The sequence below is a fragment of the Aythya marila genome, assembly GCF_965140915.1.
Source record: "Aythya marila genome assembly, chromosome: 1".
Classification (NCBI taxonomy): domain Eukaryota; kingdom Metazoa; phylum Chordata; class Aves; order Anseriformes; family Anatidae; genus Aythya; species Aythya marila.
Genome location: NC_139042.1, coordinates 1,067,688 through 1,092,812, shown reverse-complemented (window position 1 = coordinate 1,092,812; position 25,125 = coordinate 1,067,688). Strand labels below are relative to the sequence as shown.

The 25,125-nt window shown below is 63.0% G+C and overlaps 2 protein-coding genes across 2 annotated transcripts; one reads left to right on the top strand and one right to left on the bottom strand.

The window, feature by feature from the left end:
• Nucleotides 1-1,199: 1,199 nt before the first annotated feature.
• On the top strand, nt 1,200-5,864 carry WDR73 (WD repeat domain 73). Its single transcript, XM_082751681.1, has 8 exons — nt 1,200-1,337; nt 1,476-1,543; nt 1,878-1,966; nt 2,611-2,699; nt 3,410-3,477; nt 4,194-4,358; nt 4,558-4,932; nt 5,449-5,864. The coding sequence occupies exons 1-8, from the start codon at nt 1,213-1,215 to the stop codon at nt 5,685-5,687; spliced, it is 1,218 nt and encodes a 405-aa protein (XP_082607807.1). The 5' UTR covers nt 1,200-1,212; the 3' UTR covers nt 5,688-5,864.
• Nucleotides 5,865-9,864: 4,000 nt separating this feature from the next.
• ARRB1 (arrestin beta 1) lies at nt 9,865-24,881 on the bottom strand. The gene is made up of 16 exons (XM_082784473.1): nt 24,782-24,881; nt 18,160-18,190; nt 17,284-17,344; nt 17,106-17,150; nt 15,682-15,878; nt 14,686-14,745; nt 14,370-14,437; nt 13,153-13,288; nt 12,972-13,056; nt 12,796-12,868; nt 12,237-12,374; nt 12,052-12,135; nt 11,720-11,743; nt 11,201-11,271; nt 10,909-10,960; nt 9,865-10,200 (listed from the first exon to the last, which is right to left on the bottom strand). Exons 1-16 carry the CDS (start codon nt 24,799-24,801, stop codon nt 10,089-10,091), a joined length of 1,257 nt encoding a protein of 418 aa, XP_082640599.1. The 5' UTR covers nt 24,802-24,881; the 3' UTR covers nt 9,865-10,088.
• Between the last annotated feature and the right edge of the window lie 244 nt (nt 24,882-25,125).

Genomic DNA, 25,125 nt, shown 5'->3' with positions numbered 1-25,125 from the left:
TGTGAAGGGACACATAGCTGTGGGTATTGTGTTTGTGAGGGGACACAGCTGTGAGTATTGTGTTTTTAAGAGGGGACAGACATAATATAGCTGTGGATATTGAGGTGTTTGTGAAGGGACACACATGTATAGCCGTGGGCACTGCAGTGTCTCTGAACAGGACATACAGCTGTGGGCACTGGGGTGTTTGTGAAGGGACGCAGAGCTCTGGGTATTGTGTTTGTGAAGGCTGTGGGTATTGTGGTGTTTGTAAGAGGGGAATATTGAGGTGTTTGTGAAGGGACATATAGCCGTGGGCACTGCGGTGTCAGTGAAGAGGACATAGCTGTGGGCACTGGGGTGTTTGTGAAAGGACGCATAGCTGTGAGTATTGTGTTTATAAGAGGGGACAGACATATAGCTGTGGATATTGAGGTGTTTGTGAAGGGACATAAAGCAGTGGGCACTGCAGGAAGTTCCTTCAGTGTCTGTGAAGGAATATATAGCTGTGGGCACTGGGGTGTTCGTGAAGGGGCACGTACCTGTGGGTATTGTGGTGTTTGTAAGAGGGGAATATTGAGGTATTTATGAAGGGATATATATCAGGGGCACTGCAGTGTCTGTGAAGGGACACAGAGCTGTGAGTATTGTGTTTATAAGAGGGGACAGACATGTAATATAGCTGTGGATATTGATGTGTTTATGAAGGGACACATAGCCGTGGGCATGGCGGTGTCTGTGAAGGGACATAGCTGTGGGCACTGCAGTGTTTGTGAAGAGACACATAACTGTGGGTATTGTGTTTGTGAAGGGACACATAGTTATGGGCATTGTGGTGTTTGTAAGAGGGGAATATTGAGGTGTTTGTGAAGGGACACATAGCTGGGGGCACTGTGGTGTTTGTAAGAGGGGAATATTAAGGTGTTTGTGAAGGGACACATAGCAGCGGGCATGGTGGGACATAGAGCTATGGGTACAGCACTATCTGTGACCAGGACACGTAGCTGGGGGCACTGCAGTGTCTATGAAGGACCCCAAAGCTCCAGATCCCGACATGTTTGTGAGCAGCGCCCATGCCTCCACCCCCGCCCCCGCCCCTCCCATCCCGGCCGGCGCCAGCCGCCCGCCACCGGCCCCGGGGGAGCCGCGCCCGTCTTCCCGCCTCCCGGGGCGTGACGTCACTACCGCGCGACGGGGCGTGACGTCACAGGGCCGCGACGGGCGGGCGTTGCTATGGAGGCGGCGGGGGCTGGTGGTGAGGAGGAGGAAGAGGAGGAGGAGGAAGGAGAAGATGAAGAAGAAGAAGAAGGAGAAGATGATGAAGAAGAAGACGAGTGGCTGCTGAGCTCCCTGCGCCTGTGAGACGGGCCCTGTGCCTTCAGCCTCCTCTCCCCAGCCTCTCCCTGCCCCCTCAGGCCTCTTCCCCCTCCCCGGCCTACCCTCACCCCCCAATCCTCAGCCTCCCCCCCCCCTCAGCAGCCCCCTGTCCCCCGCAGGTACGAGGATCTCCACACCTTCGAGCTCCAGGCTCCCACCCGTGTCATCGAATGGGCCCTGGGGAACCGTGAGTGTGGAGGAGAGGGGCTGGGGGGGCCGGGCAGGGGTCCTGAGGGGCCGGGCAGGGGTTCTGGGGGGCCAGGCTAGGGGCTGGGGGTTGAGGGAGGCCTGGCCAGCCTGTGCTGGGGTCCTGAGGGGAGAATGGGGGCTGCATCACCAGGCTGGGAGGCTGGGGAAGTGGGAGAGGGGCTGCACTGGGGTCCTAGGGGGAGAAAAGGGGAGACAAGGGGCTGGGGGCGTACTGGGGTTCATCCTGGGGCCGTGCTGCAATGCGGGGGTCTGGCCCAAGGTGGGCGTGGTGAGGGGATCGCTCACTGTGACCCTGGTTCCTCACCCCACAGGTGTTTGTGTGGCCGGGTACGGGAGCTCTGACAGGAATGAGATCCTGCAGCTGCTGCCCCCGCCAACGCTGCAGGCGAAGGAGACCCAGGTGGGTGCTGCGGCTGGGGTGGCACCCCAAACCCAGAGTGTTTTGGCCAGCTCTGGAGCAGTTTCTGACCAGAAGCTGAAGCACGTAGACCACCCGGCTGCTGTCCAGCTCGGGTAGGTCATGTTGGCAGTCTGGTTGTGAAATCCTGCTGCCCTGCGGACAGCGTGTGCCATGGAAGCTCCATCTCCGGATGTGTGAGTGAAAGATTTTCCTGGGGAAAGAGGAGAGGTGAGGAGACCCGGGAAAACAAAGAAGGGACGGGCTGAGATGCCTGAGCCTGGGGAACCGTGCTGCTGAACAGCAATATTGGCCCGTGATTAGGTGGTGTCTGAGCTAAAGGAAGAGGTGGTGTTTGGCCAGGCACGCACAGCCAGCAACAAACCCAGGCAGAGTGCTTGGCACAAGCTTTATCTGTATTTTTTCCCCTATCATCAAGGATCCTTCAGCTTTTATATCTGTATTTTTTTCCCCTATCATCAAGGATCCTTCAGCTTTGTAGCTCCTGTTGGAAGAAGCGTTTAGTGGACAGGCAAGAGCTCTGCCATGCCAGAATGTCTCTCGTGCCTCTGCCTTTTTTGTGTTAACTGACCGTAAGGGTTTTTGCTGCATTAACTTGAAGAAATGACTTTTCCTTTGATTTCCAGGGCCTGTGTCCAGAGAGAGACTTCAAGGTGGAATGCGGTGGGTTTTCCAGCCGCCCGGTGTACAGCCTGAAGCACGTGCCAGACACCAGGTATGGCCACGGGGTCCTAGCAGAGGAAAAAAAAAGTGGAGGAGAGGAGCCTGGTGACTTCTGCCAGGAGGAATATTGGCGAATGTTTGCACCTCCTGGTTTCTGGGTGCTTTTAGAGCACTCCCTGTAGCAGGGAAGCTGAAGCTGTTGGCTCTGGCTGCTGGAATGTTGGAGCTGGGTTACAAGAAGCGAGCAGCAGGGGCTGCTGAGATCGTGGTGGTCACCAGGGATCCCTCCCTACCTCACTTGTGAGCAGGGGAGGGCTGCGTGGCTGCCCTGCGCTGCCTTTTTCCATCCTTTCCTTCTGGATTTGGAGGTGCCCAGCAGGCAGAGCAGGTGGTGGCTGCCTCTGCTCTGCAGGTTCCTGCAGACACAGGTTCAGGAGGCTTTGGCTGGTGCTGGTTGTAGCAAACGAGCTTCCCTCTGGCTGATTCATATCAGTTGCTCAGCTTTCACCTCCTACACCAGCCCCCGGTGCTGCTCCGGGGCTCTCTGCCTCGTTCCTAGTCTAGAGCTTTTGGGAAATGTGCTAATTAAATGCCATCGCCTGGGGCTGGGCTGCACAGATCGCCCTGGTGTGAGGAGTTGTGAAACTGCAGCCCTGACGGCTCCTGCACAGCCAGGCTGGGCCTCGCCAGGCTGTTTGGGAGGGGGAGGAAGGCTGTTCTCTGCCCCCGACGAGCCTTGTGGGGTTCTTCTTGTTCCCGTAGCTTGCTGGTGACGAGCGGCCCACCTGACAGCTCCCTCCACGTCTGGCAGGTGTCAGGAGAGGACTCGGGTAAGGGCACACGCTTCTGATGTGAGTAGTTTCTCAGCGTAGACTGCGTGTCAGCATCTCCAGCTTCCTCTGCTTCTCGGGGGTAAAATGGGGAGAAAAATCCCAGTCCCGCTCAGTGAGTGAGTGTCCTCGTGTGGCAAGGGTTTGGGAACGGCACGACGGCTTGGAAAGGTGCTCACCCCACAGCCCAAACCTCAGAAGGGAGTCAGGAGGTTTTGGCTTGGCGCTGTGGCTTTCCACCTTTGCTTATCTGTGAGCTCTTACGTAAATACAAATCCCACTTGTGTGCTTAGCACGAGATTCCCTTAATAATTCGGGGGTAAGAAATAAATTTGCCCCACACGTCACCTTTTGGGGGGCACCGTGAGCCAGCTCAGTTCTCCACGCCTGCTTCTAGGAGAGGCTTGACGTTGTTCTGTCTCTTCTTGTGAAACACCACCAGAAAAGGAAGTACAAAGTTTTACTCGAACCTTCTTTTCTGCTGAAAATAAACACCTTGATTCACAGCTTTTTACGGGTTTTCCTTGATTTCTCAGGGTTTGGTGGCGGTCCTTGCTGGATGGGCTGGAAAACGTGGTTTTATTCTGGAGGCGAAGTTGTAATTTGATTTCTCGTTGGCGTAGCAGGTTGCAAGGTGTCTCTGTGAAGCAACTTGGTCTTGCGGATTGCTCGCTTCCTGGCGTGTTTTACAGCTGCTTATCTCTCTTTTGAAATAGATGTTATCAAACCTGTAAGTGCCATACCTGCAGAAAATAGCACTGGGCAGGCTTGGGCTAAAATCGCGACGATTTCGACCAAAGCCCCGTGGGTCCTTCACGGCTCCAGAGTCGACAACGTCCGGATCACGGAGGTGGAATCACAGAAAAACGTCTACGTGGCAGGTACCCAAACCAACCCTGAGCGTGTCTGGCTTTGCAGAGCTGGATTTTGGGTGAGGCGAGGATAACTGCTCGGGTGGCAAACGTTTCCTTAGCTGGGCTGCCTTCAGACACGTGCCAATGCTCTCACGACGTCCCAAATCCTTGTCCTTTCCGGCTTCCAGAAGCTGGAAATCCACAATCTTGTCTTTTTTTTTTTTAGCTTCCAGAAGCAGCGAGGAGCTCAGCGGCGTGGCCTTCCTGGACTGCAACACCTTGCTGCTGTGCTGCACGGGGGGGCAGCTGGGGCTGGCTGACGTGCGGCACCCCCAGAGCCCCGTGGAGGCTGCGGCCGCCCCCTCGGCGCCTCGTGGCGAGCGGTGGTGCGCGGGGGTCGGCCACGGACCCCCCGGTTCTGATTTAAGCCCCCAGCCCGTAGCTTGCCTCTCGAGCGGGGGGCACCTCGTCCTGGCAGACGTGAGGAAAATCTCCGAGCCTTTGGCCTCGGCCACGTGCAGAATTCCCTCTCCTGGCTGTGGGGCAGAGTTCCTGTGCGTCTCCTGGGCTCCTGCCCTGGAAGGCTGCCTGGCTGTTTCAGGTACGTGCTGCTGGGCTGAGACGTTCCTTTTTTTTGGAAGTTTTGAGCTTTGCATCATGCCCAGCTGTATTTTAACCCCCCCCCGGTTAGGGAGTGGCTGTTCAGAGGCATCGGAGAGGTGAGCTGATAGCCCCCGCAGCTCACCTTTAGCTGCTGCAGGACCCCAAACCCCAGATCAGCTCTGAGGGGGGCTCGCAGCTTCCCTTCTCCAAAAAAAAGACCCCAAACCCTTAGCAAATTCTGCCCTAAGCCTTAGCAAACGCTGCTAGTGGCAGCGGCAGCCTGGCCACCACGGGGTGTGCATCCATCAGGCCGTCTCCTGGCCTGAGCGTGGCAAATCCAGACTCGAGAACGTGCAGTCCTCATGGATCTGGCCGTGTTTTCCCTGCCCGCTGTTAGCTTCAGCCAAACTCCTGCTGCTCTGCTGTCACTCCGGGCTCTTCCAGCCCCTTGGGGAGGCAGCTGCGAGCCCGGGGTTGAGCTGGTGACTCCCTCATTTCTCTCTTTTCATTCCAGGCTTTGACGGCACCGTGCAGGTGTACGACACGCGGCGCTGGGACCGCTCCGGCAGGGAGGCAGAGCCGCTCTTCGTCCACAGGGGCCACAAATTCGGCGGCCCGGCTGGCAGCGAGGGCCCTCCCCGGGTCACGGTGCACACATGGCACCCGCAGAAACCCAGAACTTTGCTGTCAGCAGCCAGCGATGGCTCCCTGCACGTTTGGGACTGGGTTCAGCCCTGCGGGGGCTGTGGGTAGGTCACGCTTTGGGTGAGCTGGGTGTTTCCTGCCTGCCTGCGTGGGCCGGGAGGTTACGAGGTTATCCGTTTGCTTGAAGTCACCATTCTGAGACAGCCGTAGCTAACGGACACGGCTATAAAGAACTGTTTTTTTATATAATATAGCAAGAACTCTGCTTGTGTCACTTCTTCTGTTTACCAGCCTCCAAAGCGTGGCAGCCTGTAGTTCTCACCGCGTCCACTAGCGGAGAACATCCTGCTGTCGGCTCATCCCCCCGCCCACGTCGTGTTTTGCGCCGTGCCCTTCAAACGAGGAAGATAGATATAAAAAAAAAAAAAAAAAAAAGGGCGAGTACAATTTGAGGAAACGGGCTGCTCGGGGGCACGTTTAACCTCCCGGTTTCCGTCCCCAGGCACCGCTGGGGTGGCTGCACGCCCCGCGGGGTGTTGGTGTTTCAGCACTTGTGCGTGGCCTCTGCCACAGGAAGCTGCAGCGTGGTGACAGCGGCGCAGCCCGCACAGGAACAGCCTTTCCGCCCCGGCCTGCTGCGAGTTCTGCCCTGCCCCTGTGTCACCAGAGAGCACCCGGCCTAGGAAAAGGCCTCCGTAGCTTGTGGGCCTTTTCTTTTCATCAAAAAGTTTGAATTTGGGTGGCTTTTTTGGGCCTGAAGAGGCCGGGTGGTGATTTGTACAGTCCCTGCGTGTTACCAGGCGGTGCCTGGGGGCACGGGGAGCCTGCTGCCCCTTGTCCTGAACACCGAGGGCAGGATGTTTTGAGGTGGGCAGGGGGTTCTCACCTGGAAAACAGCCCCCAGCCCTGCGGGATGCTCACGCTGGAGTGGGCAACACAAATCTTGCACCGGCTCTGCCTCTGCTCCTCCACCCGGCGCTGGCCATCCCCTCTTGCCCCTAAACTCCCCCAAATGTGGTTATTTCTCCAGGAACCGCCGCTCCCCTTCCTCAGAGGAGGGCTGCAAAGGGCTTCCTGCCTCGCCGTGTGTCCGCAGCAGCTTGAGGACAGGCGAGGCAGGTGGGGACAGGGAGGTGAGCCGGGGCCGAGGCTGCGCTTCAGGGGGTGGAGGAGAGGTTGGGGATGCGATGTTCCGACCTGCGCCGTGTCCTGGCAACAGCTCTTTCCCTGCAGGTGCTAATGTTGAAGCCTGTTCCCGTGTCGGTGATGAAACAGAGGGGCTCTTTCCCAGCTCAGGCCATCCCAGCTTCCCGGCAGGTACCACCCAAAATGTTCCCTGCTGGAGCTCTGAGGCTGTTTCGTCACCAACAGCAGGGCTCAGGTGGAGCTGAGAGCTCCTGCAGGGATTCCCCATCCTCCTTTCCACCCCTGGAGGGTCTTCAGCAACACCAGGCACCCGTCGGAGGGGCTCACCCATGGGTGGGCACTGAGCCCACTGAGCCCTGCGGTCCTGAGCCTCTTCTTCCTCCCCATCACCTCTTCTTCCTCCCTGTTGCCTCCTCTTCCTCCCCGTCTCCTCCTCGGGGTCGTGGTGGAGGAGCTGGCGAGCAGCAGAGCCCAGCCTGCTTCACGTCCCCCTGCTGCAGAGAGGGAAGCAAATTTGCTTGGCTTTCTAGGGAAACGGTGCTTAAGCAACAGCAGGGTTTAGTCATCTAAACTTCCTCTCTCTTTTTTTTTTTTTTTGTTTTTACCCCCAAAATAACTTCAGCCTCCTCGTCCAGCTTCAACCAGCTCCGCCAGAGGCCTGGAGATGGCCAAAAATGTGAAGTGCTAACAGCTGGGGCCGTGCAGGGGAGGGTTCTTGGGGGGGGGGGGGGTTATCGGGTTTGTGTCCCCGTCCTGCTTCCTCCTGCCCCCCCCAGCAGGACGCCTGCCCAGTGCCACGCACGGAATTGTCACGTGTGGGGCTGTGCAGCTGGGGTCTTGTGCAACACCGGGGCTGCTGCTTGCAGTACTGCTGCTGGCAGCACTTTTGGAGGGCGCCTGGGCGTTTTTAGGGCGTGCTCGCTGGGTGATCTGTGGCTCTGCGCCGCTCCCTCACCCCGCCGGGCTGTGTTTGTGGGGAGAAGACGGGCAGGGGCTGTCCTGGGCTGGGTTTAACGACTGCTTCTGGGGTTTTCCTGCTTCCCCCAGCAGCTGGAGGCTGGGAAACGTCTCCTGCTCCTGGAGATGTGGCTCTGGAGTGTCCCCAGCTCGCTCTTGGTGCCCACGGACACCACCAGCTCCGTTTTCCAGCAGCCCACCGTGCTCCAAGGTCTTGCACTTCGCTTCCAAATCTCCTCCTGGTCCCCGCTGCTGGCTCCAAACCCTCCAACCCCTTGGCACAGGTCCCTCAGCAGCATCCACGTGCCTGCGGGAAGGTCAGCGGAGGCACCAAGGCACCGAGGGGCTGGAGCAGCACCCCGAGGGATGGCCGTGGGCTGTTTCTCTCCATCCTGCTCATTTTGGACGTGCCCCAGCTGATGGAGAGCCACAGACATTCGTGCCGCGGGGCGCACGGCTTCGATGCCTCGTCTGCGCTGGCACAGAGCCCGGGCAGGGCGATTTGCCGTCCTTTTCACCATTTCTCACCCAAACGACTGAAAAATTCAGCATTAACTGAGAGCAGTGAGGCTGTTGGGGTGGGAGGGGGGCCGTCAGGAGCTGTGCCAGGGCTCCCCTGCGCGTCCTTGGGCGCGGTGGCATCGATTTGTGGCTCCTGCTGCAGCCAACGCACGTGGGCAGCGGGTGGGAGCCCAGGGCAGGCACCGAGCCCGGATTTACCCGCGGCTTGGAGGCCAGGGCACAGCCCTACAGCCAAAAAATGGGTTGGGGGGGGGGAAGCAGAGGGAGAGGCTGAGTGTGGGGGGCCAGAAGAGTGTCCCAGTGCCGGCGTAGAGGCAGGGAACTGGGAACACTGGGGCTGAGCATGGGATGCGGGAGGTTTCCGTGGGTGTTGATGCACGCAGGGACCCCCCCAATTCCCTCCCCAGCACCACCAGTGGGTGCCACGCTGGAAAAGACCCCCCAGGACTGGGCTGGGTCCCCTGTCCTGAGCCAAGAGAAGTGTCCAGGCGCCGGGACTGCGTTTTTTTCAGCTTTCTTTTTTTTTTTTTTTTGGTGTTTTTTTGTTTGTTTGTTTGTTTGTTTTTTCTGAGTTTAATAAACTAGAATAATTTATTTGACAGAACACAGAAACATCACAGATACGGTGGAGAAACCAAAGAAGCAGGTATCCATGAACAAGTACAAAGAAACCACTTTACAAAAAGAAGTACCACGCTGCCCATCAGCTCTACCCAAAAACAAGGGGGGGGGCTCAGCTCTGTGCCCCCCCCCACACCCCGGGGCAGGGGGACGGAGCTCTCTGGTGCCGACGCCGACCCCACTGGCACGAAAAAAGGGTGGCGAGGGTCTCCCAGGGGCTGTAGGAGACCCAAGCCCCCAGCATTTTGGGGGGGGGACACCATGGCACGGGCCGGGTCCCCGGGCACAATCCGTCCTGGGGACCCCACGGGGTCCTATAAGGGAGGAAGGGGGGGCCCCGGGACCGGCACCCCCAACCCGGGAGGCACAAGCACGTGGTGAAAGGCGGGTTAGGGCAGCGAATGCTGTGCTCCCTTTGTCCCCCCCCCCAACCCCAAAGAGGTGCTTGAGCCCATGCAGGCACACGGAGGGGGGAGAAGCATCGATGTGGGGGCAAAGCAGCCCCAGGGGGAAGCCCCCAGGCACGGCTCGGCTCCGTGGGGCACCTAAAAGCCAAATCCCCGGGGCTGGACCCTTTAGGATTTGGGGTGGGAGCAGGGGGAGCGCTCCCACTGCCCCCCAGCCCTGCGCCGGGCAGCACCCGAGGGTCCAAGCCAGGCTCGGGCACCCCGGGGTGGGGGGGGCACGCATGCAACGGGGCCAGGCTGTGGGCAGGAGTTGGTGGGGGGGGACATGGAGGAGGCGCAGGGGTGCCCTTTCCCATGAGCAGGCTGCCTAGAAAAGCCCCCCCCCCCCAATTTCTGCTGCACCCCCCCCCCTCCCCGTAGCAAACCGGCGTTGAGAGCGGACGATAAAAAATGCGTAAAAGAAGGCAGCTCATAGGAAAGGGCTCCGGGGGGGGGACACGGGGAAGGGGCTGGACGTGGAGAGGGAGGGCTGGGGGTGCTGAGACCCCCCCCTTCCCAATTCCAGCACCCCCCCTTTCCCCCCCCCCAAGGGGCTGTGCCCACAGGCAGCTGGATGAAGAGCGACAACACGGCACGGCTGGAAGGTTATAATTGCGATCGGGTGATCCATAGGCTCCCGGTACAGGTAGAAAACAAAATCCATAATCATAAAAAAGAGAAGCAGCCTAAACGCACGGGGTCTCACTGGCGCACGCCGGCCCAGCCGGGGATGGGGGAGGTTTTTTTTTGGGGGGGGGGGGTGTGGGGGGGGTGGGTGAGTGGCTCGGGGACCGGGGAGCTGGGGAGGGGTGGCCGCTTATCTGTCGTTGAGCTGCGGGGAGTTTGTGCGCTCCTCCTCGTCCTCCTTGTCGTCCTTCATGCCTTTGAGCCGCTGCCGGGCGAAGTCTTCGAAGACGATGTCGTCGTCACTGGCGGGGACACGAGGGACGGGGGGTTACTGGGGGGGACTGGGATTTGGGGGACCGGGGCTCCGCGGCCACGCTGCGGTGCTTCCAGCAGCCTGGGAGGGCTCTTAAACACCCTCCCCGTTGTCAGCAGCCAGCCTGGGTTCTCCAAGCACCCCCTAAAGCAGCCGGTGCCTCGCTGAGAAGCGCGGGGACGAGGTGGGAAACACCCCAGGGTGCATCCCCAGGGGTGCGCGCGGCACGCAGGGGGACCCCGGGGTTTGCTCGCTCCCCGGGGACAGCAGACCCGCAGCAAAGCCCCCCCCCGAAGCCCCCAGGGCACAAAACTGGGGGTTAACCCGCGGGGTGCAGCACGGGCGCAGCATCGCCACCCTTGGGGATTTGGGGGACACGGCGGGGACACGGCGGGGACACACCGCGATGCGCGGTCCCGGCGGGCGCTTTCTTACTGTGAGTGTCCTGCTCGGAAAGACATGCAGGGAGGTGGCAAAGAGGACGAGGGGGGGGAGAAAAAAATAAAAAAAGGAAAAAAAAACAGGCAGGGCATGCGTTAGGGGGGACGTGCACGGGGTTAGTCAGCGGCAGCCGCATGGGGTGAGGGGAGTCGGGGCCAATATGCGGCCGTGCCGACCGCTGCCACGCTGCATGGCACGGACACGCGTCCCCCCCACAGCCCCCCCAAACCCCCCCCCCGGGGTGTTTTTCTCTTACTTTGTGTCAAGCTCTATCAGGTTTGTGTCTATGGGGGCTTCGTTCTCTGGAACTGAACACAGGCACGTGGGTTAAGTCAGCGCGGGTGAGGTGGGGGGCGCATCGCCGGCAGCACCCCTCGGGGACTCACCCCCCTCCCCAAAAAATTTCACCCCAGGATTGCCAACGGGGCGCTGCGGGGTCCCCAAATCCCCCCCCTCTGGGGGATTCACACCAATGGTTGGTGTGAACCCCGTGCCCCCCACCCCTCTGGGGGGGCTGCCCCGTGCGCCCCGGCCGGGCGGACACTCACCGTCCCGGTGCGCCGGCTCCTCCCTGGGTTTGGGGTGCATCAGCGTGAAGGGGAGCTCCACCGCTACGTCGCTGCGAGGGGGGGAACGAGGATGGGGTGAGTTGTAGGGCAGAGCGGGGGGGGCTGTGGTTTTAGGCTCCCTCTGGTTTGGGATCCCCCCCAGGAGCTCCCCACGCGAGGCTATCCAAGGGCGGGCGCGCGCGCAAAGGGGCAGGAGGGAGGTGAGCGCAGAAAATCTGCCCTTTAGCAGGTTTTACTGGCATTTGGGGCTAAAATCCCGTGGGTTTAGGGGAGGTTGGGGGGTGCTGAGCACCCCCATGGGTGTAGGGCCAGCTGAGATGGGGCAGGACAAAGCTCTGCCTCCTCCACCTGCAGCGAACCCAGGGGAACGGGGATGCTGCGCGGGCACGGGGCGCCGTGGGGAAGGGGCTGGTCCTGGGGGGCTGGGGTGGGCACGGAGGGGACAGAGGGGACGGGGTGACACAGGGGGGTGAGTGGGGTGGCACACGCAGGCGTTACCTGGAGGCGAGGTCTCCCAGCAGGCTGGGGAGGGTTAAATGAGATGGGAAATCAGTCACTGCTCCCCGTCCCATATCCCCATCCCCATCCCATCCCAATCCCAATCCCATCCTATCCCCATCCCAATCCCCATCCCATCCCCATCCCCATCCCCATCCCATCTCCATCCCATCCCCATCCCATCCCAATCCCATCCCAACCCCATCCCCATCCCAATCCCATCCCAGAGCTGCAGAGTGCTATCCCACCCCGGGGAGGGGGATGCCCAGAGAGGACATCAAGGGGAAAAAGGGTCCGCAGCACCCCGAGGGGGGGTCCGACCCCACACTCACCCTCCTCGCGACACCACCAGCTTCACCTTCACCTTGTAGGACACGATGATGCCCAGGATCTCCTTGTTGGCTCCATCCCTCAGCCTGCGGGAAGGGGATGGGGACGGGGAAGGGGACATCAGCACGGGGAGGGGGTCCTGCCGGGGTGGCCCCAAAAAGAGGAGGGGGACAGGGGGGGGGCTCACAGAGTGCTGGAGGCCAGGTTGGTGTCCTCGTGCTTCAGCTTCCCGTCCAGCGCCAGCCCCCGCTTCTCCCGGTTGTTGGCGAGGAATGGGGTCAGGGTGTACACCTTGCAGAAGGTCGAGCTCGGGGCCACCATGTCACTGGGGGTGACAACGGGGGGGTCAGTCCCGGACCCGTTGTGCTGCCCCCCAAAAGGGCTGGGGGCTGATGGGGTCGGGGCAGGTTGGGAAATGGGGCGAAACCCTGCAGTTTTGGCTCTGCTTCGTTTATTGAGGGCGCGGTGTGGCAGCACCACGTCCCCCCTCCATGAGCACCCTGTATGGGGTGGAGTTTGCCATCAAAAATGGCCAGATTTTGCCAAAAAAAAATAAAAAATTAAATAAAAAAATAACAATTCCCATCTCCCCACCGGTCCCACCAGGCTGCGCATGCCGGATCCATCCTCCGGCTGACCCCAAATGATTGAGTTCGGGCAGGAGACCTCCCCCAAAGGCTGGGCACCCCACGGGGTCCCCCCAAAAGCCCCCCAAAACCCCAAAACCCCAGCCCCACATCACTCACTCGGCATCCTCCACGGCCACGGGGCACTTGTACTGGGCGGTGTTGAAGAGGCAGATGTCGGCGTACTGGCGCACTGGGGCGGGAGATGGAGAGCAAAGGGTTGGGGGGGGGTCACGGTGGATATGGGGGGGGGTCCCAACCCACGAGGCGGCCCCCGGGGCGTCCCCAAACCTCACCTGAGATTTTGATCTTCTTCACCGTCTTGTTGGTGTTGTTGGTGACGTGCACGTTGACGCTGATGGGCTCCCCGTGGTAGTAGATCTGCGGGGAACGGGGGACGTGAGCGCACCGTACCCCGCCCCGGAGCCACCCCGATGGGGTCGTGACCCCCCCCGGGACCACCGACCCCAAGCCCACCTCCTTGTCCAGGGACGCCTCGAGGTGCAGGGGCTTGTCGGACATGAGGAACTGCCGGGTGGTCTCTGCCATGGGCTGGGGGCCGGGCCGCTCCGGGGCGTACTGCACCTTGCGGATGACCAAGCGCACCGAGTTCCTGCGGGGACAAGGGCAGGGCACGGGCGTCCAGCTGCTGGCAGCTCTCCCCGGGTTGTTTTGGGACCGTTTGGGGGCAAATCCTTCTTTTCACATGGCCCAGGTTGGCCCTACCAAGGGGCTCGCTCAGTAGCACCACAGCCATGCCAGCCTCACTGTATCCCAAAGGACATCTCCATCCTTTCCCCATCCCAAAAGACGTCTTCATCCTCACCCCATCCCATAGGACATCTCCGTCCCAATCCCATCCCAAAGGACATCTCCACATCTCCATCCCCACCACGTCCCAAAGGACATCTCCATCCCTGTCCCATCCCAAGACACCTCCATCCCCACCCTATCCCATAGGAAATCTCCATCCCGACCATATCCCAAAGGACATCTCCATCCCCATCCCATCCCAAACGACATCTCCATCCCTGCCCCATCCCATAGGAAATCTTCATCCCAACCCCATCCCAAAGGATATCTCCATCCCTGCCCCATCCCAGAGGATGTCTCCATCCCCACCACATCCCAAAGGACGTCTCCATCCCTTCCCAAAGGACATCTCCATCCCTAACCCATCCCAAAGGACATCTCCGTCCCTTCCCCATCCCAGAGGACATCTCCATCCCTGTCCCATCCCAAAGGACATCTCCATCCTTTCTCCATCCCAAAAGACATCTCCATCCTCACCACATCCATGAGGACATCTCCATCCCATCCCTGTCCCATCCCAAAGGACATCTCCATTCCCACCACATCCCAAAGGACATCTCCATCCCTGCCTCATCCCAAAAGACATCTCCATCCCTTCCCCATCCCAGAGGACATCTCCATCCTTTCCCCATCCCAATGGACATCTCCATCCCCACCCTATCCAAAGGACACCTCTATCCTCACCCCATCCCAAAGGACACCTTCATCCCCACCACATCCCAAAGGACATCTCCACACCCCTGCTCCATCCCAAAAGATGTTTCCATCCCAGCCCCATCCCACCCACTGTGGGGTGCCAGAGCCAGGAGCCCCCTCCCCGCTGCCACTCGCTGCCCCCTTCCCGGGCACCCTCATCCCGTGCCGGCGTCCTCCCCCCTCACCTCTTGTGGATTTTCTCCTCCAGGTTCTCCGCGCAGAAAGCTTTGACCTCATAGTCCACACCACAGGCCTGCAAAGCAGGAGGGGGGGCAGAGGAGGAGGCCAATAAACCCCTCTGCACCCCAAAACCCGTGCACGACACCCTGGCATCCCATCCCCAAACGTGTCCCCAGTCCAGGGACATCACCTTTTGGGCTCCCTGGGGCGGTTTCACCCCGATTCAAGAGCCGGGCTTTGCTGGGAAGGGGCTGGGGGGGATGCCCAGGGGGGTGCCACAATCCCATGGGACACGGCAGGGTGACCCCAGGTGCCCCTTACCTTCCCCGTGTCCTCGGGGCCCGGCTGCAGCGTGACGGAGCAAGGCAGGTTGGGGGGGATCTGAAACAGAAAAGGGGTGAGGACCCCTGCCCCAAATCCCCCTCCCCAGGGGGCTGTGGCATCCCAAGCATCGGGGAGGGGACGGGTAGGGGGACGTCGTGCTGCCCTTCCCCTTCTGGCCAGGGTTAATCCGAAAAGACCCCGGAGACCCAAACCCCGAGGAGTTCCGAGCCGTGCTAATGCGCCTTTTTTTTTTTTATTATTATTATTATTTTTTTTTCGGTTTAATCCGGGGGATTTGGAGGAATTAAGGTTGTTTTGCAAGGGCTCGCGCCTGCTGGTGATCCCGCTGATCCCCGGGGGGGTTTAGCTGAGAGCTCATGCCTGGAAAACGGCACCGGGGTCCCCCGGGGGGGCTCAGGGTGCCCGTGCCCCTCGCCATGGGGGGGTGGATTTGCCCCCCCGTTATCTGCCAAAACCCCCAATTTTGCTCCCCACCGCCAGCTCGGGAGGGCTGCGATGGAAATTTCCTCCCGCTCCTCCCCGGCTCCCAGACAAGGCTGGAATTAACGCAGCTAATTACCGCCGCAATTAAAGCGTGGCGGGGAGGAACAGCTCCGATCCCCTGTGCTCACGGACGCAGCAGGGGGGTCCCCGGGGATTTGGGGCTCCCCGGGGCTCTGCTTCGCTCGGGGGGGGAGCCCCCCGGGGCTGTGCCGCCGCCTGGCCACGGACCCCCTGCGCCACCAGCCCCTGCCTCAGTTTCCCCACTGGCTGCGTTGTGCAGGGGCCACTTTCCTCCGGGGCAAGAGCATCCAGAAGCCACCACGTCCACACCCAGCACCCCTTTGGTCAACCCCAAATCCCCTTGGGATGCTGTGCCCGCGTGCAGGACCCCAAAAAGCCCTGCGCCCCAGCACCCAGACGAGCTGGGGAGCGGCACCACCCCAATTTCTCGCCCCACAGGGGGGCGAGAGGAAGAGGAGGGGGCCCTACCTCGAAGGTGAAGGGGTAGGCGTGCTCGCCCAGCTTCTTGATCAGCCGCTCCTGCAGCCGCGTCAGGGGCTTCTTCTCCTCGGGGACCGGGGGAAACGCCTGCACGTTGGCCACGAACAGGTCCTTGCGGAACGTCAGCCCCAGCACGTCCAGGTCCTCGCGGCCGTAGCGGAAGGCGCAGGTCAGCGTCACGAAGACTGAGGGGGTGGCAAAATTGGGGGGGGACACGGTGGCATCGCGGCACGGTGGCACCGTGGCACGGTGGCACCGCAGGAGGGTGGCACTGCAGTGTGTTGGCACCATGGCGCAGTGGCACCACGGGCATGGGCACCATGGCACGGTGGCATCACAGCGTGGTGGCACCATGGCACGGTGGCACCATGGCTCAGTGGCACCGTGGCATGGTGGCATTATGGCACGGTGGCATGGCACTGCAGCACGGTGACACCATGGCACCGTGGCACTGTGGCATGGTGTCATTGTGGCACAGTGGCATGGCACCACAGCATGGTGGCACCATGGCATGGTGGAATCAAGGCACGGTGACACCACGGCACGGTGGCATCACAGCATGGTGGCACCGTAGCATGGTGTCATTATGGCCGGGTGGCACCATGGCATGGTGGATTCAAGACACGGTGCCACCATGGCACAGTGGCACAATGGCATGGTGGCACCATGGCACGGTGGCACCACGGGCATGGGCATTGTGGCACAGCGGTACCCCAGCATGGTGGCACCATGGCATGGTGGAATCAAGGCACGGTGACACCATGGCACAGTGGCACCCCAGCATGTTGGCACCACGGCATGGTGGCATCGTGGCATCATGGCATTATGGCACGGTGGCATGGCACTGCAGCACGGTGGCTTTATGGCACAGTGGCACCATGGCACGGTGGCATCAAGGCACGGTGACACCAGGGCACCGTGGTACTGTGGCATGGTGTCATTGTGGCACAGTGGCATGGCACTGCAGCACGGTGACACCACAGCATGGTGGCATCAAGACACGGTGACACCATGGCACGGTGACAAAATGGCACGGTGGCACCACAGCACGGTGGCACCATGGCTCAGTGGCACCATGGCATGGTGTCATTATGGCACGGTGACACCACGGCACGGTGACACCCCAGCCCCACCAGTTTCAACCCAGGTGGCACCGGGACGCAGCGGTGGCACCCGGGAGGTGCCGTGACAGGGAGCTGGGGACAAGTGGCACCGGCTGGGTCCCCATGGCACAGGGATGGGGGTGGGGGTGCGACCTCAGGGCAGCCACCGCAGAGCAGGGGGGGGCTGGAAAACCTCACCCAAGGGCCCTGCAAACCCCAACACCCGATGGGACCACACTGGGGGGGGATCGTTGTCCCCTGTGGGTGCCACCCCCCTGTCCCCAAGCGTCAGGGCCCCCCCGAGGTTACCTTTTCTCTCCTTCAGGTACTCGGGATCCACCAGCACCACTCCGTCTGCAAGGGAAGAGCAGCAGGGTGAGGGGGGGGACGTGCCAGCAGGGGGGGGGGGGGGGGGACACGCAGGGACCCCTGGCACGCCCCTGCCACCACCCTGGGGCCACCCGGGGGGACACCCGGCCCCACTCACCCACGGGGTCCACCACGTCGATGTGGTCCACGAAGTCCCGCTTCCCCAGGTAGACCGTGAGCTGCAGGGACACGAGAGGGACAGCGGGGTGAGGGCTGCCCCAAATCCCTGTCCCCACCTCGCTTTTTGGGGGGGGGGGGGAAACTGAGGCACGGGGCGCACGGGCATCACCCGGAGCTGGGCTGGAGGAGGAAATTTGGGCGCAATGGGGAGGTCCCCGAGCGCACACACCATTACTGACCCCACAGTGGGGACTGCCCCAGACCCTTTACAGCCCCATGGCGCAGGGACCATGCCCAGGATGCTCCCCCCCAATTTGGGAGAGGGTCTGCGGTGAGGATGGGGGCTGCAGGGTGCGGGTTTGGGGCAGTTTGGCCCCTATGGGGACGCCGCTATCCCCATCCTTTTTCGCCAGGCGCACCCAAAAGGCTGCGAGGAAGCAGCGGTGCCAGCGAGCCCGGGATGCTGCCGAGCATCCCCACCGGGGGTACCCAAAGATTTCGGGACCCCCCCGAAATCACAGAGGGGACACCGGGCACGGCGCTGAGGGAGAAGCAACACCAGGGGCTGTGGAGCTCCCGGCAGCCGCTGCCTGGCTGCGTCCCCGCAGCCCTCGCCACAAATCCGATTTGCGCCGCCCCAGCTGGAGCTCGTTAGACCCCAGCCTCATCCGATTAGGCTCCCGGGGGAGCCCCCCCAGCCCCAAAGCCCGGCTCAGCCCCCACCAGCCGAAAGCATCCCCGTGGGGCGTGCAGGACCCCTGGGGGTCGCAGCCCCAAATTAAAGCCCTGACCGTGGGTATGGGCACGTGCCCCCGGCCCTGCCGTGCCTCAGTTTCCCTTCTGGGGGCAGGGGGACCCCCGTGGTGGCTCTTACCTTCCCGTTGGGACTCGCCTTCTTGAACACCCTATAAAAAAAAAAAACAAAGGGGAAGGCGCGTTAGGGGGCACGGGGATGGGATGGGGGCCACGGTGCTGAGCTCCCAGCCCCTGCCTCAGTTTCCCCTTGGGGCTGGAAAGGGGGCCGGATCCAGCCAGGTTCCACCGCAGGGCCCTCGCTCCTGGCTCCTGGCAGCCTCGCAGTTGGCAGCCGGAGGTTTTTCCCACTTAATTCCCCCCCAGGGAAGCTTTTCCTATAAATCCGGCCGCGCCGGCGGTGTCTCCTTACAGCTGCTGGCCCGCAGCGAGCGCACGGGGCTGGGCAAGGCGCTGCTCCTGGTGCTGGCAGCACCACGGGAGGGGGCTCGGGGGGCTCCAACAGCACCCCCCCAGCCCCATCCAGCTGCACGAGGTGCAGTGCAAGGTGCTGGTGCTGTGCGAGGGGTTGTGCAAGGGGTTTTGCAAGGGGTTGTGCAAGGGGATGGTGCAAGGGGTCGTGCAAAGGCCCTGTGCCATGCACGCTGCTGTGCAAGGTGCTGGCGCTGTGCAAGGTGCTCTGCCAAGTGCTGGTGCTGTGCAAGGTGCTGTGCAAGATGCCAGAGCCGTGCAAGGTGCTGTGCGAGGTGCTGGTGCTGTGCAAGGTGCCGTGCAAGGGGTTGCGCAAACACCCTGCTATGGCGAGCGCCACGCAATGGCCCTGCCGTTCAGGGCGTCGTGCAAGGTGCTGTGCAAAGAGCCCGCTGTGCAAAATGCTGTGCAAAGGCGTTGGTGCTGTGCAAGGTGCCAGCGGTGTGCAAGGTGTTGTGCAAGTGCCACGCAAAGGCCCTGCTGTGCAAGGTGCTGTGCAAGGTGCCAGCAACGTGCAAAGTGTTGTGCAAGGTGTTGTGCAAGTGCCACGCAAAGGCTGTGCTCTGCAAGGTGCTAGTGCTGTGCAAGCTGTTGTGCAAGGTGTTGTGCAAAGGCCCTGCTGTGCAAGGGGCTGTGCAAGGTGTTTGCAAGATGCCAGCGCTGTGCAAAGTGTCAGTGCTGTGCAAGGTGCTGTGCAAAGTGCCGTGCAAAGGCCCTGCTGTGCAAGGCACTGTGCAAGGTGCTAGTGCTGTGCAAGCTGTTGTGCAAGGTGTTGTGCAAAGGCTCTGCTGTGCAAGGTGCCATGCAAAGTGCCGTGCAAAGGCCCTGCTGTGCAAGGTGCCAGTGCTGTGCAAGGTGCTGTGCAAGGCATTGTGGAAAGGCCCTGCTGTGCAAGATGCTGTGCAAGGTGCCAGTGCTGTGCAAGGTGTTGTGCAAGGTGTTGTGCAAAGGCCCTGCTGTGCAAGGTGTCTGCAAGATGCCAGCACTTTGCAAGGTGCTGTGCAAGGTGCCAGAGCCGTGCAAGGCGCCATGCAAGGCGCCGTGCACAGGCCCTGCTGTGCAAGGTGCTCTGCAAAGCGCCACCACAACGCCAGGTGCCACGCAGAGGCCCTGCAGCGCGAGGCATTGTGCAAGGTGCAGCCCAGGGAGTTGTGCAAGGAGTTGTGCAAGGTGCCACGCCACGCACGGCCGGGCGCCCTGCAAGCTAGGAACAGCGGGGCAGAGAGGGGCAGGGTCCCTGGGGGGGGTCCCCGGGCAACCTGGGCACCGAAGAGGCAGCACAAAGCCCCCCAGAGCCTTCCTCACCCTTCCCAGCTTTTTAGGATTCCCAAATATCCCAAAAAAAAAGCAAGGTTTGCAGGTGGGGAGGGGGGATGCCAGCGGGGCGCCCCTCCCCGCCTCCCCCTGGCGCACGGCCACCCGTAATGGGCTCTCCCCGGATAATCTGCGCTCGCCGTGAAATTCTATTAAAGCTGCCCTGGAAGATTAGCAGCGGCGTTTTCAGGCCGGGCCTGAAACCATCCGAAGACAAAACGCCGGCAGGAGAAAGGAGCTGAAACCCCGCGCTTTTGGGGCAGGCGAAAAAGCGCATTTTTTTGGTGTTTTTTTGTTTTTTTTTTGACTTTTTTTTTTTTTTTTTTGCCAGGAAGCGCCGTTCATTCATTTGGTTCCAGAAGGCAGAAGGGGGGAAACCCCAAAACTGTGTTTCCGCCCCCAAAAGCTCCCCGCTGAGGTCCCCGGCCCTTCCCGCAGCACGGCCCCCGGGGGTCCACGGGGACCCTCCAGCTCCTGGGGACCCTGCTGGAGGTTGGGGTGGGGGGGGGACGCCACACGGCCCCCGTGTGCCACCGGGGATTTTTTGGGGTGCAGGGGGACCCCATAGAAAGCAGGGTGCTGCGGTGCTGGGGGTGGCTGACAGTGGGGTCACGGCTCTGGGTGGGGGCTCAGGGGACCACGAGCATCCTGGTGGCCTCGTGCGCCAGCATCCCTGGTCCCCAAGGGCTCCGTGTCCCTGCCTGTGCCCCTGCGTCCCCATAATTGTCCCCTGGGGGCTCTGTCCCAGTGTCCCCATGTCCCTACAGCCGTGCCCCGCTGTCCCTGGGTCCCTGCCCCGATGTCCCTGCGCCTCTCTGCGTCCCCATGTCCCCGTGTCCCCATGTCATGGCCCAGCGGGCACAGGGACATCGGGCACGGGGCCACCAGGGCGATGGCCAAGGCCACCCCATGGCGAGCAGGGCGTGCGGGGGCTGGGGGACATCTCCTTGACCCCACAGGAGCAGCAGGGGGATGGGGACACGGAGAAACCCCCCCACGAGTGGCACCCACAGCCTGGGGCTCCCCGGGGACCTCCCGGGTGCGCTCTGGGCGCAAAGCACCCACGGGACCGGGGTGGATGTGGGACCACGGCCACGGGCTGGGTGTCACGGCCCCATAGAGCGCCACGGCCCTATAGGGCGAGCAAAAAGGGCGTGCTACGGGCGTGCAAAACCGGGGGGGTGCAGTGCCACCGGGGCGAGGCACCTTCCGGGTGCAAACGGAGCCGCCGCAGCGCCGGCACCGCCCTTCTCCGGGCACCCAAGGGTGACCCCATGGAGGCACCGGGGTCTCTCCGCGCACCGGGGTCCCTTGGGTGCCCTCTCCCCGATGGGTTGGCTCGGCCCCGCTGCCGGGAAGTCCCCACGGCCTCCTGGTGGCCCCGGTCCCACAACCCTGGCGCACGGCAGAGCAGGAAATAATTACTCACGGCACCCGCCCGCAGGCGCGGGGCCACCCCGATCCGGGGCACGGCCGGCACTGGGGGTGGGGGATGTGGGGTGGCCCCACCCTGGGGGTGCGGGGACCCTAAAGCACCACACTCTGGCTGCAGGGACCCTAAAGCACCATGGTGTGGGTGCAGCACCCCATAGATCAATGCTCTGGGTGTAGGGACCCTAAAGGCCTATGTTGTGGGTGCAGCACCCCATAGCCCGCTGCTTTGGGTGCAGGGACCCTAAAGCACCATGGTGTGGGTGCAGGGACCCCATAGCCTCATTTTGTGGGTGCAGGGTCCCTAAAGGCCTATGTTATGGGTGCAGTACCCCATAGCCCGCTGCTTTGGGTGCAGGGACCCTAAAGCACCATGCAGTGGGTGCAGGGACCCCATAGCCCCATGCAGTGGGTGCAGGGACCCTAAAGAACCACGCAGCAGGTGCAGAGACCCCAAAGCCCTACACTGTGGGTGCAACACCCCACTGCCCCATATTGTGGGTGCAGGGACCCCAAAGCCCCATCCTACGGGTGCAGCACCCCACATAACCCTACAGCCCCCCCAAGCTGGGGGGGGATCTCCCTGCCCCAAACCAGCACCGTTTAGGGAATACCACCGGGGATGGGGTGCCTGAACCCATGGGACACCCTGAACGGGGTGGGGGGTTCCCCCAGACCCCACAGTGGGATTTTGGCCCCCCCTTTGCCTGCTGCCACCCCACCCCGAGCTGGGGAGGGAGGGAAGAGGAAGCGTGAGGCCTTCCCTCCCCCCCAGCCCTTCCTGGTGCTGAGAGCTGGGGACGTGAGCAGGAAGCTGCCGTTGGCCCTATAAATCCCCTATTTCCCCCCCTGGGGGGCTGAGGGACCCTCGCTGTGGGGTTGGCAGCCCCATATCCCCCCCATACCCCACCCCGGCACCCTGCCACGGGGCTGTGGGGTTGAGCCCGGGGTGTCCGGATCCCGCTCTCGCCTCCGCATCGATCGGGTTCCTTAACGAGCTCGTTAGGCAGCCGCTCGGCACTAACGACCTCTTCGTTTGGTGGCCGCTAATTAATGGGGTCCCCGCTCCTCCGGATCCACCAGCGATGCCATAAATCCCCCACAGGGGTGGGGGGCAAGCTGCTGCCACCCACCCGCTCCCGGGGGGTCTCCGACGCCCACCGGGTCCCCCTGCGCGTCTCCAAGACCCCCGACCCCATAAAGGGGGGTTTTTGGCCCCAAAATCCTCTCCCTGCGCCTCGCTCGGGTCCCTTGGCACGGAAGCGCGCTGGCGCTGGGATCCGGGATGTCTGGATCCTGCTGTTATTTCGGAGAGTTTGTTCTCCAAACAAAGTCCAGGAAGCCAAAGTCTCCCCTCCCGGGCCGGCGGCCAGGGCTCGCTCCCGCACCCATCGAGTGGCCGAGGTCCCCAACCCGGCTCCTGACCCCATAACCGGCCCTGGGGGCACCCCAAGAGGCTCTCTGGGGGTTTAGGGCCGCAGTTTGGGGTTAGGACCCCATTGATGGTCCCCTACTCCCCATGGGTAGAGGCCATCTCCCAGCACCATCACCCCAAAAGCCCCCACGGCGGGTGGGACAGCGGGGTCCCAGGATGGCACCTTTGTAGGAACGGGTCCAGGGTGCGGTTTTGGGGACCCCCATCCCATATTTCCCCCCTCCCAGCTCCATTTTTGCCCCCACACGACCACCACGGCACCGGTGCTGGGGGACGCAGGCGTTTTTGGGATGCTGAGAAGAAGCAGGCGACGCTCGGCCGCTTATGGGGTCAGGGCAGCCCCGGTGGTGCCAGCGGCTGTAGGGCTCTGCTGCTGACCCCACAGGGACCTTCCCCAGCTCCTTGCAGGGCAGGGATTTAGGGGGGCTCATCGGGAGGCGGCTGCTGGTGCACGGGGCCGCAGCGGCCGGGGAGCACCCATGGGTGCAGGGCCGGCTCCTGCAGCAGGGGCTCGTCCCAGGCGCACCCCAAACCTGGTGACACCAATGTGGGGTGCGGGAACCGTGCCAAAAGCGGGGTGTCCCCCCCAAAACCCCACAATGCAGACATTGGGATGGGTGGAAAGGGTATCCCCCTTTTGGGGCATCCCCGGAGCCCGGTGGCGAAGCGGCCCCAGCTCCGTGCCCCCACCCTGGGGTCCCCGGGGAACACCAAACCCCAGTGAATGAATCAGAGGGAGGGCGGCCCTATAGGGCTGCTCCCCGCAGCCTCCAGCTGCTCCTAATTCCATCCCGACCCTTTTAATAACCTGCAGGGCTTCGGAAATAACAATGGGGCCACCGCCGGAGCGCACCGGGAAACCCGAGCGGCCGCGCACGACGCCGCGGAGCCACGGCGCACGAGGGGGTTGGGGTTTAGGGCTGGGGTGGGGGGCGATTTGGGGTTTGTCATCCCAATCCCCCGGCTCCTGGGCATTTGAGGGCCCCGAGCTGTGGTTTGGGGGGCGGTGGGATGCAGAAATCCCCCCCCCCGCCAGGCCCCGGAGCAGCACCCACCCCGTGCCCAAAATCGCCCCGGGGAAGGCGCGCTCGCCATGGGGTCCCACGGGTGCCCCCGTCCCCGTTGCGTGGGAAGGGGGGGGGCTTCCCCAAAACCCCCCCCCAGATGGAACCGGGGGGCGGTTTGGGGATAAAATCACCGCGCTCCCAGGGGCACGGCCACGTCCCCAGGGTGGGGGGCGCGGGGGCTGCTGTCCCCAGCCACAGCACAGGGGTCCCCGCGGCGCGTCCTCCCCCCGGCGCTTGGGGGGGGGTCCCCAAAACCCCCCCCCGTGCCACCCCGAACGGCTGCAGCGTTTCTGGAAGCTTCTGCCAGAGCAGGGCCGAGCCCCCCCACCTCGCCCCCAGCCTCCCCTGCTGCTGGGGGGCACGGGGGTGCCCCCACTTGCAGGGGACCCCCAAACCTCACCGCGGGGGCTGGGGGGCTGGGGGCAGGATGAGGCCGTCCCCGACCGCCCCTGGGGGGCGAGCGGCAGCCCCGAGCCCCCCCCCCAAGCCCCCCAGCCCTAAATAATTAAGGACAGGCAGGGAAATGGGGGCAGCCGCAGCGGGGTGGCGGGGGGGCAGCGGTGACCCCCGGGCCCCCCCCCCCAGGAGCAGGGTTGGGGGCGCACAGGAGGCGATGCTGAGCCCCCCCCCCCCCATCCCCATCCCCAGGGACCCCCCAAATTCCCGGGGGCACTCCCGGGGGCGAGCACCCACGCGTGTGCCCGCGCCCCCCCCCCCCGCCCCAATGCGGGAGCACGGGGGGGGGGCGCACAACGCCTGCACAGCCCCCCTGGGGAACCCCAAACACCCACGGGGGGGGGTCCCCAAGGGGGTCAACCCCCTCCCCACAAGGGCGCACGGAGAGGGGGGGGGGGGGGTGCAAGGAAAGGGGGGGGGGCGTGGGAACGGCGCCGGCGCGGCCCCCCCCGGCTGTCACCGCGCTGCGTGCACGCGTGTTTGCACGCGTGCGTGTGCATGCAGGCGTGTGCACGCGTGTGCCCCCCCCCCCCCACTCTGCGCCCCCCCCCCACCCCATCCGCACTCACCGGGTGCCTTTGTCTCCCATGGCCCCGCGGATGCCGCGGCCGGGCAGCGCCGGCGGAGCTCGGAAAATTCCCGGTGGGGGGGACACGGGGGGGGTCCGGGGGGGGGTCACTGGGGGGGGGGGGCGCTGAGCACGGCCCGGCCCGGCCCCGAGCGCTGCGCCCGCTGAAACGCCGCGGCCCCGCCGAGCGGCCCGGCCCGGAGCTTGTTGGGGGGGGGGGGGGGGAAAAAACGGGATGGGGGGGGGACGGGGAAAGGGGGGGCGCCCCCGCGCGGGCACGCGTGGGTGTGCACGGGGAGGGGCGTGCACGGGGAGGGGCGTGCACGGCGGGCCGGGCGCGCACAC

Bases quoted from the DNA above. Each gene is read 5' to 3' on its own strand.
- ARRB1 (XM_082784473.1), bottom strand. From the start codon at position 24,801: ATGGGAGACAAAGGCACCCG. The intron at 17,345-18,159 runs GTAAGAGCCACC...GTGTCCCTGCAG, and splicing joins AGGCGAGTCCCAACGGGAAG to CTCACGGTCTACCTGGGGAA. The intron at 13,289-14,369 runs GTGAGGGGGGAG...TTGTCCCCGCAG, and splicing joins GAGGAGAAAATCCACAAGAG to GAACTCGGTGCGCTTGGTCA.
- WDR73 (XM_082751681.1), top strand. From the start codon at position 1,213: ATGGAGGCGGCGGGGGCTGGTGGTGAGGAGGAGGAAGAGGAGGAGGAG. The intron at 1,338-1,475 runs GTGAGACGGGCC...TGTCCCCCGCAG, and splicing joins CTGCTGAGCTCCCTGCGCCT to GTACGAGGATCTCCACACCT. The intron at 1,967-2,610 runs GTGGGTGCTGCG...TTTGATTTCCAG, and splicing joins TGCAGGCGAAGGAGACCCAG to GGCCTGTGTCCAGAGAGAGA.